The sequence below is a fragment of the Cibotium barometz genome, chromosome 31, assembly GCF_041138505.1.
Source record: "Cibotium barometz isolate CiBa-2024 chromosome 31, ASM4113850v1, whole genome shotgun sequence".
In the NCBI taxonomy this organism is placed as follows: Eukaryota; Viridiplantae; Streptophyta; class Polypodiopsida; order Cyatheales; family Cibotiaceae; genus Cibotium; species Cibotium barometz.
This window is the reverse complement of record NC_141076.1, coordinates 10,655,079-10,666,793: the sequence shown is the minus strand read 5'-3', so window position 1 is coordinate 10,666,793 and position 11,715 is coordinate 10,655,079. Positions and strand designations below refer to the sequence as shown.

The 11,715-nt window shown below is 43.6% G+C and overlaps 1 protein-coding gene across 2 annotated transcripts; it reads right to left on the bottom strand.

Moving 5' to 3' along the window:
* Positions 1 to 310: 310 nt before the first annotated feature.
* LOC147620508 (uncharacterized) lies at positions 311 to 7,079 on the bottom strand. 2 transcript variants are annotated; one of them, XR_015269943.1, is made up of 4 exons: positions 5,708 to 7,078; positions 5,027 to 5,578; positions 956 to 1,578; positions 463 to 785 (listed from the first exon to the last, which is right to left on the bottom strand). XR_015269943.1 is itself a non-coding variant. In XM_086824735.1 (3 exons), exons 1-3 carry the CDS (start codon positions 6,587 to 6,589, stop codon positions 687 to 689), a joined length of 1,533 nt encoding a protein of 510 aa, XP_086680861.1. In that variant the 5' UTR covers positions 6,590 to 7,079; the 3' UTR covers positions 311 to 686. The 2 variants fall into 2 exon arrangements, 1 of the variants encoding a protein (XP_086680861.1); XM_086824735.1 differs by lacking the exon at positions 956 to 1,578 and having other exon boundaries at positions 311 to 785; positions 5,708 to 7,079.
* Between the last annotated feature and the right edge of the window lie 4,636 nt (positions 7,080 to 11,715).

The following is an 11,715-nucleotide window of genomic DNA, read 5'->3' as shown; positions in this document are numbered from 1 at the left end:
ATAGACCCTTGACCTGAACTGAATTCTCTCTCTCTCTCTCTCTCTCTCTCTCTCTCTCTCTCTCTCTCTATATATATATATATATATATATATATATATATATATATAGAGAGAGAGAGAGAGAGAGAGAGAGAGAGAGATGTATGTATGTATGTATATATATATATATATTACTTCCCAGTCTATCCCTAAACTTTCTAACATCAGAACAACCACTGTAGAGAAGACTGAATCAATTCCTTGGTGAGAGCAGTTACTTGCTCACATATGAAGACATAATGCACTGAACGATGTTTGGTGTTTGCTGGAATTCAAAAAGATGAACCAAATTTGCAGAGTATGAGACCATGTATTATTTCTCTTCTATTTCAGGGGGGGTGAGATTTCAACTCTGGCCTGTGGGACATATAGTCTGAACCGCTTGCTCATGCCATATCACTTTCTTATACAACAATTTAGATATGAAGCAACACAGGAAGTGCTATTCAGAAATTGAATAAATATGACACTACACAAAAACTAACAGATCATCAAAGGTTCCCTAGCCGTTCCATGCACTTGTTTTGGAAAACTGCATGCAATTGTTCTTGATGCCAGGAGTGCTATCTGTTGCATAGATGCATTGCCGTATCGATTTTGCATGAGAGATTCTCTAGAAGGCAGATTTGCATTAACAAAGTTCGCCATCAATGATAGGACTCCCTTCCAGTTTGACACGAATCCATTGTGATACCCAGTTCTTGATCTTGCAGATGCATTGCTTTACAGCATTGCCTCCTTGGAACCTACATAACCAGCAAAAATACCCCCATTACGAATGGATCGTAGGCCCCAATAACTAATTATAATTTACCATAAGAAAATAGCATTAAAAATCCTTTTAATAGATAGCATGATGGTGGCTGCCATGGAAGAGAACACAACATGCCAGTTAGCCAAGGTTACATTAACTCACCCCCCCTAGGATCACAATTGGCAGCTTTAGTCCACGTCTGCTTGCATCCACACTTCAAATCAGCTCCTCTAGTCCTCAGCCCTATATGCAGGCAGACTGACACGCAAGCAGCCCCTGAAGTCATCTCACAGATCAGCTGTCCAGACTCCTGCAACATGTAGGTGCATGCGAGGACAGCATATCGTACTGAATCAACACCACCTTTGGCTCAAAATATTTCCTCTCAAAGACCACCAGTTTTGGGCCAGCAAACAGGCCCAAACAAAGTACCCCCCATATCAGCCATGGCCAAATGGGGCACAGAAACTTGTGAAAATCCTGTTCTTGCCAGCCCAATACTAGTCAGCAGCAGCCCAACCAGCTGACCTGCATGTGGAGGTGGGGGAAATAGCTATAAAAGTGCCTGCCCATTTGTGATTTGAGCAGAAAATCCAGCCCACAAAGCAGATCTAGCCCACGGAAGCAGCCCATATTAATCAATTCAGCGCATGGTCCCCAGATCTTCAATCCTGGAACAGATTTTAGTATCCCGGCAGAGGAGATTCAGACAATTCGCCGTGTTCCCAGTCTAGTTTCTGAAGGTTGCACACTGAAGAGCATCTTGCGCCATCCAGACAGCCACTCTGCACTTTCACTCTCATTCAGTAAATCAAATGCTTCTGGTCAACCCTCTGCAACGTGAAACAGTGCATAAGCATCTAAGGAGACATTGCATCATTTGAGGGTTGGGTGCAGGGAGGGTCAGCTGGTTGCAATCATGCACGTGTGCATGTGTGCATGCAGCCCCAACGTGTAGAGAAGACACTCCAAAGGCTTCAATCACTCGAGAAAATGAGATGGTTGGTGGTTAGAGCATTCTTTCCTGGTGCTGAGTCTTGGTAGGATTTCTTCATGTACCATTGTGACATACGGAAGCTTTGGGTAGTCTTGTTTCAGCCCTAAGCACTGCATAGGAACTCTTGATGCAAGAATAATCAGCATAGACAAAGAATAGAGAGAGAGAGAGAGAGATGGCTATGTATTCAGTATATTTATATAGTACAAAAGGGTACATGTTCTGTGGCCTTTAGCCTACCCAAAAAGGATCATCAAAAGCCTAATCTAGACCTAACTCCATAGGGAGTAAGATGAATGGACTGAAACTTGGCCTTGCCTTTTTAAGGCCTTGGAACACATAATGACCTGGCCGACTGCTGGTCGGCCAGGTCCTTTGGACAAATAAATGCTAAACGCTGCCAACCACCAATATACGACTCCTCACACACCTGGCCGACTTGATACTTGTCCATTTGGATCTGTTCCGGTGCTTGCCAAGACCCTAATCATGTCCACAATCTGTGTTTATGTGCTGTCCATCAAGAATTAACCTTGGATTAGGCATGTCCATGTGCATGCACATGACATCCCCTTCTACTAAACTTGATGATGGGATTCCAACCTTTGACCCTGGATGACTATCATCATCCCCTGTCTCCACATATGGTCTCCCATACTTGTCATCCTTCCCTTCGTGGTGGCAACCTTTTCACTAAAAACCTTGCCTTGTGTCTCTAAATCTACCCCAAATCTGATGTAGAGATCTGTGCATCTGTTCTACTTTGTCCCCTTGCCTTCTTGCCTTGCCCCTAAACACAAACATGAATCCTTCTTCTTGAAACTGATCCTGGCACCCTTGGCTACACCCCTTGGATGAACATCCCTTGGAGTGCTCCATAAAAGCTTCTTGGGCAGCTCCAACTGGCTACCAACTCTCATGAAACCCTCCCTTTGGGTTTGCCTGACACCAACCAGCTTCTGGGGGTCTTGACACATGCTACGTTTCTCTCCTTGGACCTGTGCACTTCTTCACGGCACTTAGCATAGCTGAGCCTGATTCTGCGGGACTGACGGCTGGTTGGCGCGGGCCAAGGTGGCCTGGCGGGTCATTATTCAACCTCATCATCATGGTGGCCTGGGCTTCATGGATCCAGCTATTCGGAGCAGAGCCCTTCTAGGCAAGCTAGTCGTTCAGGGCCTTCAGCCAGGGGTGAGCCTTGGAAGCCCTTCCTCTGCTAGGATCTCAGCATGCACCCCCTCTCCTGGTGGACCCTAGACCCCAAGTGTGAGGTGGATTTTCATGGAGGCCCACGCCCAAGGACTGATTTGTGGAGCTTGGGGTCACCTCAAGCCAGCCTTCACCCAATTGCTAGTTGTTGTTGGCCTCAGATGAGAAGAGACTCTGCCAGCCGTTGATTTGGATCCCCCTCTTTAGGATGCCCAATGGCCACCCCTTGGGCACTCGCTCTCACATTGCATGGGGGCTTCTCAGCACAAGACCCTCTCAGACTTTGGGAGAGTAATTTTAGGAGGCTTCGTCCGCAGGCATAGGACAGACGCCACCTCTAGGATCCGGGGCCAAGAACAGATCATCCTCACAAATCGACTCAACCATCCTCCACACCCCCCCCCCCAGTGGTTGGGCCCCTTCACTCACCATGATATTCCTCTTGCAGTCTCCTCAGTTTTGACGGGGACCTACACTCATCTTTTCAGTGGGCCCGCAAGGCCCACTGACCCTCTACCCCGCCAAGGATTTCAGCGGGCGGATCTCTTCAGCGGGTGAAAATTATTGGCTTTCATGATCGCCAGTGGCACATTCCTCCTCCGGCCAAAGTTGGCCACGTTGGCTCTGGGAGAGTCATACGTCCACTGGGGCTGGTGAGTGGGAGTGGTAGGACCCCTTCAGCCCACAGCCTCCCACAGCCTGACCACCCCCTTTTTTCATTACACAGCGAGGATGGGCCAGGGCCACGGGATCCAGATGCTTGAGATGTATGTCACCCCACCAGCGGCAGCCCATTGGGGCTCCCAGGGCATCTCCTCCTACTTCCTTGGAGATTTTTTGAAGCGTCTGTGGGACAGCTATCGGCCTAGGAAGGTCACACTCTTCCTCTAGCAGTTTGCCTACAACAGCCTCAATGTTGGCACTTGGTTGGCCATTGGAAGATGATTGGCATAGTGTGTGCGACGCAACCACCCCACAGAGTCACAGTGGCACTGCCTTTGGGACTGTCCCAAAGTGCAACAGGTTTGGTAGAGGATCCTTTGCCTATACACAACCGTGCGGTCCATGAACAGAGGCCAGCTCCACTCTCTTCTACGCAGAGGCAGCAGGTGGCCGACTGTCTCACTATATGATTGATACAGTTCCCACCCCCACCATGATGGTAGAGCCCAGACACCAGTCCAAGATGGGAGATCATCAGCAGCATAGCTACTGGCATATTTGGCGGGCCTGTTGCAGCGTGGCCATCGAGGTACTCTCACCCCTCCAGCAGAGTCCATCAGCTCCATTTGTATTGACATCATTCATACCCTCCGCGGTCATTGAGGGGGAAGCTTCAAGGCGGATTGGATTGCATGCACAGAGGGCAAGAGGCCTTCTAGTTAGGGGGTTGTTTGAAACGGGTTTCCTATAAGTTTCAAATGGGTTTCATAAAATCAGCCCAAAGTTTCCTACCTACAAGTTTTTGCATGTACAAAATTTCAAATATATACTGTATAAAATATGTAAAAATAACACTAAATGCATAGAATACATGGAAACACCAATTTGAAGCCTACAGTCTTTGAATCACAAATAACAAAAGAGTCGCACAGATTTCGATGTTAGATTTGGGACCAAAAAAAAAAAGTTAAAAAATTTGCTTGAAAAAAACGTGTTTCCTACAAGGAAACGTTTCGGAAACGTTTCCAAGTTTCCTTCTCTGTAGGAAACACGTTTCCTAACTACTATGCTGCACACATAGCGCACGGGTCCCTCTCTCACTTATCGGTCCAGCGAGATTACTTGGCATTACAAGCCACTGGTCTCCCCCCCTTGTATGAGATAGTTTCCCCCCAAGAGAGACCAGCCATGGAGAAACCTCCCCTCCCCGGTTTGTGCCTCTTATGAGGTTATGATGAGCATGTACATTTAGCCCTCGGGCTGCTGATTTTTAAGTAATAGAAGGATCTAAAATACCAAAATCCTATTGTATGGCACATCATTAAACATCTGAACAACAACTATATGTGCAAAAAGGTACTTACCTTAAACCACTGTTCATCCATCGGCTTGCTCACAATGCGAATCCATTGCATATCCTCTGGTCGATACATGTATGAAAAGCAAAATGACCACCTCTTCTTGCGATCAATGCTAGTGTCCCGCTTGTAGACACCTACTACATTCTCACCTTCAAATTCATTTTTTTCTAAAAAGAACAAGAAGGGCTTTTTACACATCGATTTGACTGCCATCCTGGTGTCAAAATCAAACTCTCCTCCTCCATTTTTTTTATTCCATGCCTTAAAAGTGATCTCAGGCCTTTCCAACTCTCTAGGGAGAAGAACATAGGGGTAAACCTGTACCACATAACCTGATGAAATAGAGAAAGTGAGTCTCTTGCTGCGATCATAGCATATACAGCGTTGCAAAAAGGTACTGGGCTCTATCTGCATGGCCTTTGTCAGATGACGCATGCCATCTATGGCATTATGGTCAGGAAAAACAGGATCTACCTCATCCAAATGATGCATAGATATGAATGGTGTAATGGGATGAGCTGCTAGCAAACCAAAGGGATTGCCATGGACATCAAACTGTCAAAAAAAGGGATCACATATTAGCAGACAACGCTGACAAAGTCACTAATGCCATGATGAATCAACTCATCACTTAATAATAGAAGAACGCTGGGAGAAGCCGTATAATGAAGCAGACCCACTTACTTGATGAAATCCAGGCTCCCTTGTAAGGGGCACTCCAAGTTCTGTGATGCATGCATGTAGCCGGTCATCACTGCCAAAGAGAAATGGATACCGTTCCAAGCACTCGTCCAACATTTTGGAGAGAGCCTCTGCAAGAGGGTAGCTGATTGCTATGCCTCCTCCTCCAAATGCCATCCCATGACTAAAATAGGTGTTTGAAGAATGGCTTTCTGATGGATTGCCTATGTAGTATAATTCTCTCGAGTCATACTTCTTGAGTACATGCACAAGATTGTCCGGTGAGAAAACTGTGTCATCATCACCCATCACAAACCAACGCACATCCTGCATGTTCATCAGGAATGCTTCTTGAATGATCCTTGCTATGCGGATACCAGATGGATGCCCTGTTGGATTCGTGTAGCTAAACCTGCTGATATCTTCGGAAACAATGACAGTGGGCAGCCGCTCTTCAGGGTCCAGGTTTACATTTTCTTCCAACCAGACGAAGCCACGCATCTCTCCATGCCTCCACCATAGCTTGACATACTCCTTACGCCTCGGCCAAAGCTGCGCAGATCCTGCTATTCCAAAGAGAAGGTGGCTGAGGTTGAGGTCAACGGTGCTGTCAACAGGCCATCTGATTGCTGACCAATTGCTGGCTTGCTTTGGTTCTGCTTTCGGGGGCTCCCAAGGGAATGCCCAAGGGTTGTTGCCTTGCCAATTCCTGACACCATAGAAGCAGTGATTTTTGGAGGGCAAAATGAGGGAAACCCAAGCACAGATTGCCAACGCAAGTGCCAAAGTGATGAGCAAGGCAGTGCCTGCTCCTCTAGCTTGCTTCCATTTCTTACTACTTTTGGTCCTACTGAAACCCCTTTGTTCTGCTTGGTAAAGTGTCATCCTTTGACAACCCACAAAGCATTATAGCCTTCTGAAGCTCTAAAGAGCGGGCTGACGAGCCTTATTGCCATAAAGGAGGAGACCAAATCATGTGCAAAAGCTATGGAGGAGGGGAAGGGGGGGTGTACAGACCTCATTTGAAGAAGAAGACTGGGTACAGCCCATGAATCTGTACATTGTGCTGGTTCTCAACTGTGTGAAAAAATGCTAAACAATTGCTCCTCTTTCTCCACCTCCACCTTTTCTTCTCATCTTCAAAGGATTTTGCGCCCACAAGCCATCTCTCTGCTGCACTAATGCCTCTCATTTCCCACCCAAAAAAGGATCTCTTCCCTTCCAAATCGAGCAAAAACAGAGTGTGATTTTTGGGCCCTCTTGGGCTTTAAGCTTTACTTTCTTGCAAAACGAAAACCGCGCCCGGTTCAATTTACCATAGCCTGGGGCCCCTTCATTTTTCACCTGGAAGCAAAGGTGCTTTTTTTCCCGCGCAAATGCTTTTTTGGAAGCGTTAGGAATAAGCAAATCCTAGCACCCAGAAAAACGCCCACATGCAATTCACCCATGAAATCTTCAAATCGTGTGCTCTGTGTGCGAGCGTGTGTGTGGTGTGTGTCTGTCTGTGTTCGATTGGATCGGACCAAACGTGCAGGCCAGAACGAGATACTGCCAATGAACATTCTGCAGGATAAACGCTGGCATAAAGTGGGGTCTTCTTCTTCTCGTGTCAAAGGGTTGAGTCCGGGAGAACTCACCACGCCATGTAACTGCCACCCCACATGCATGTGTACATACGTGCATAGTACATACAAAAGTACACCTACAATAACACAAATACTAATGATGAATAGGGGCCTACAATGAGTAAAAAAAGATATTCGATTAACTAATAAGGGAGACTTATATAATTTTGTTAGTGTTCGTAAGGTTTGTAAACCTTAATATTAGTTTTTTCTTAAAAAAATATTAAACGTTGCAAACCGTTGAGGATGATCGATTCTGCAAAACTCACATGGCGCATTCAGAATCGGCTGGCACGGAAACCTTCCTTTCTTCAGATTCGGTTGGTACGGATATCTTCCTTTCTTCAGATTCGGCTGGTTCGGACACCTCCAAATCATCAGAATCGGTTGGTTCCCCCTTTTCTTCTTTTTCGGCTGCTTCCTATTCATCAGATTCGGCTGGCACGGACTCCCCCACTTCCTTTGAATTCACTGAAGCCAGATCATTCGAAAACCCTTCAAAAAAAGCATCCTCAGAAGCTAGATCGGACATTTCCTCCCCAACTCGGCGAATCCACTGGCTCTTCGGGCTCAAGAACCAGGCCTAGGATCGGGCAAGATACCGGCACTTTGGGCACCTCCCTATCTCCTGAAGGCTCGAAGCAGCCCTTCCCATGCTCCAAGGTAATCCTTCTGTTTTTGTAATTTTGTTTGCAGCCCGATGGCCAGATGCCGAATGATAAGACCGTGGGAGGGGGCGACGATGCTTTCAACACCCTAATTGTAGTAAATTGAAGCAAAATTAGGGCTTGTCAGTATTGCTCACTGTGGTTTTTGCGTACATTGACGGTTCTGTTCTTTTTTTGCTTGGGGATCTTATTGACCCAGATTGAATTTGCATGTAATACTACGTAGGTTGCCGGATTCTGATATTTAATGTTTACTCTTGATGGTGCTGCTAGAGAGTTTGTGGGTGTGATACCAAGTATGAAAATTCTAACTCCATAGGAATTTTCTTCGGTATATTTAAAAAATATCTATGGTGACAGAATTTTGATGGGCCTTGTCTCTGTGGAGCTATGATTTTTTCCGAATAGGAGAGTGATAGGAGAGTGAATTAGTGAGGTTATATAATGAATTAGTGAGGTTTGTATTTTCTTGTTCCATGATGGGAAGCGTTTAGAAGCCCTTGTATCGCCCTTTGGTTGACTAATGGTTAGGGAGTGCAATGATGTGCCATTGCCAAAGGAGTCTCAAGTATAACATCAATGAGTAATTGCATTTGTGTGTGTGCAATTCCCATGTCTATACAGATCTTCAATATGAACCCTACCAGCACAAAAAAAACTCGAGTGTAGAAGGGGGTTGTGAAGTGTGGAACATCAGCACAAAAAAACTCGAGTGTAGAAGGGGGTTGTGAAGTGTGGGAAGATGTTCCACAGGGTGTTGTGTCGTGCACGAAGACCACCAAGAGTTATTTTTGTTGGAAATCAAGTATAGCATTTTCTATCCACAACATGCTTCAATCCACAAGGGAAATGCTTCCTCGTGCAAAGTCTTTGGTAAACTCAATGTGAGGTTGCTCTCCCATCTCATAACTCCCTATCACTACTAGCTTCCCATCCCAAGCATCCTCAAGTACTTCAGGAAGAGGGTTCTCTACTAGCTTAAGTAGGAGTTCTATGTATGTTTTAAAGCACTTCCTAGCACTTCACCCCACCAATACTATTGGTGGCTAATTAAAGAGCTTGACACACACGCGCGCGCGCTCAATACACAGAGCATCAAGAATAACCAACAAGAGGGAAAGATGGAGATTAGCTCTTAATGTAAGCTTAAGCATGTAAAACTCCATTGAAATGTAGAGAATTTGGCTTATGCACAAAGGGCTGAGCTAAGGGCTATTCACCCACATCCTTAGTCCATAAGCCACTTATACCTTAGTCGGTTTCTACATTCTATTTCCCCCAATGAGTACTACTCATTGTGTCATCGTGGGGCATCTATTGCTAAGAATTAGCTGCAACATTTAAGATCCAAGTTAGAATGCCTTGGTTTTGTTTTAGGGGTTTCAATGAAAATTGTATGATATCACATGTGTGCACAAGAGACCATTTTTTAAAAAGGTCTATTTATAGTGTTTACATTTATAGAGGTGTCCTTGTTGCTAGCTATTAGTGTATTCACTTATAGCAGTAAGCGTGTGGAAAAAATGTATACCTATAGAAAACAATATGTGTATTCGGCAAAACTATGTATACATATCTATTTTTTACTACCCTTTGAAGGTAGGTGATATGAAGGTTTTCTTAAGAGTGAGGGCCTCGGGGATTTCATTCCTTGGGTGTAAAGAACTCCTCTTTAGTATATTTGGGCCTTATTTATCATGTTTGACATTGTTGACAATGCTTTATACATAGTGTCCCAAGTGCTTTAACAATTAACAGGTTAAGCCTCATGTCCTTGAATGATCTTAACATAGCTCCGAAACTTTACCACACATATCCATCATTTCTTCTTGCATCAATTGTCCTTGAATTATCTTAACATAGCTCTAAAACTTTCCCACGCATATCCATCGTTGCTTATTGTATCAAGGTTGCATCAATTGTTCTACCATCATGTCTCACCACCCTATTACTTATTATATAGGGTGGTTTCTTTCTTGTAATTTCGGGTAGATAAAACTGAACTTTTCATACCCCGTTTTCCATTTCTTAGATCTACTATTAGGCATCCACACACAATTAAGTAGTGATTGCCTAAGGCCAAATTGGAGTTTTCATGTAATTCATTCACCTTTTCTTAATTTATTTTTACTAGGATTGACGTTGTACCTTGTGACCATTTCCACACTTTGCTAGATATTAGTGAAAACAATATGTCACTATCTTTAGTAGATGCTTGAATTGACTTTTGATGAAGTTAAACCCACTAATTCTTCTTTTGATGAAGTTAAACCCGCTAATGCTTCTAAAGAATGCTTCTTTGCACATTTTCCATTTTAACAACTCTACACATTGAGTTTGAGACCCTATACCCAACCACTTGGATTGTTGACATTATGATTGCAATTTGAATTTGACTTCTCCACACACTTTAAAAAAGTTACGATGCTATTTATCAATGTCAACTCATGCATCCCTTGATATGCTCATTCGTGTGGATATTAGGTATGGAATCACTAGCACTTACTTTAGTCCTTTCAATGGTGTGTGAATCTTCATCAAAATCTCAAAGCACCAATGACCTTACTATCCAAGTGGATATCCAAGTAAGTGTGTTTTTTTAAATCCACCTTGTAAAAATGTGATAGCCTACTTGGGTGATTATTGCACTTCTTAAACCTTGGAGATTATGTAATAAATAGTGAAAGCAAAGATTTTTCTCTTAATTTTTTTCACTTCCTCTCTGAGAGACATCTTAAAAAGGTCCTATACTACTTGATTGTGGTATAGAAATGAACTTTTTTGCATCCATTAGTCTAGTGTATCCATTATAGCTTCTATAATGCTAGAAAGTGGACATCTTTATGTGTTTTTAAAAAACAAGGTTTGGAAACCTTGTATGGCCTTGTATGGCCAAAGTTACTATATGGTAGTGACACTAGGCGACCAAACATAATTTGGGAGGCATTTTAAAGGTACTCATACACCCAAACACTTAGGTTTATGCCTTTTTATAACCAATAGATTTAAATTTTGCCCAAAAAAAATCAATGATCCAAGGGTATGAATAAATCTGGATTTCCCTTTCATGACTTTGAATTTGAACCATATTTTTTTCCTCATCAGAGACCATCAATGTTCTGGCATACCCAAGATTGCATCAAAGGATGTCGGAGGTTGATATTTAGGAAAAAACATTATTTAGCATTGTAGCTAAGGACTTACCCTTGCTTGGTTGGCCAATTTTGATGATGATAAGAAAATTTTTATTTAGCATTGTAGCTAAAGACATACCCTTGCTTGGTTGGCCAATTTTTATTTAGCATTGTAGCTAAAGACATACCCTTGCTTGGTTGGCCAATTTTTATAATGATATTAATAGGCTCCAATTTCATATTATTAAAAATTGGACATATGTGATCAAGCATTTTAATGTAGCTTGTGATATAGGAACCATCTCTAAAATACTCTTGTGTGAAATAGCTTTGTAAAAGTCATTATTACTATGTGTAACCTTAGTGGAATCCCCTTAATTTTGGGTGGCATCCTATTAATCTAGGGAAGTGGAGAGAATGTAGCCCTGGGAGGTGGAGTAATTTGTGGAGAATTTGTGAGGCCTATTCAATCATACACTCCCACACACATGTAACAAGCCTTTGTGATAGTAAAAACTATGTGATAGATTTGTGGAAATTATTTGTCATTTGCTTAACCTTTGCCCATCAATTAGCTTAACCTT

Bases quoted from the DNA above. Each gene is read 5' to 3' on its own strand.
- LOC147620508 (XM_086824735.1), bottom strand. From the start codon at position 6,589: ATGACACTTTACCAAGCAGAACAAAGGGGTTTCAGTAGGACCAAAAGT. The intron at 5,579-5,707 runs GTAAGTGGGTCT...TTTTTTTGACAG, and splicing joins GGGAGCCTGGATTTCATCAA to TTTGATGTCCATGGCAATCC. The intron at 786-5,026 runs GTAAGTACCTTT...CTGGTTATGTAG, and splicing joins TGGATGAACAGTGGTTTAAG to GTTCCAAGGAGGCAATGCTG.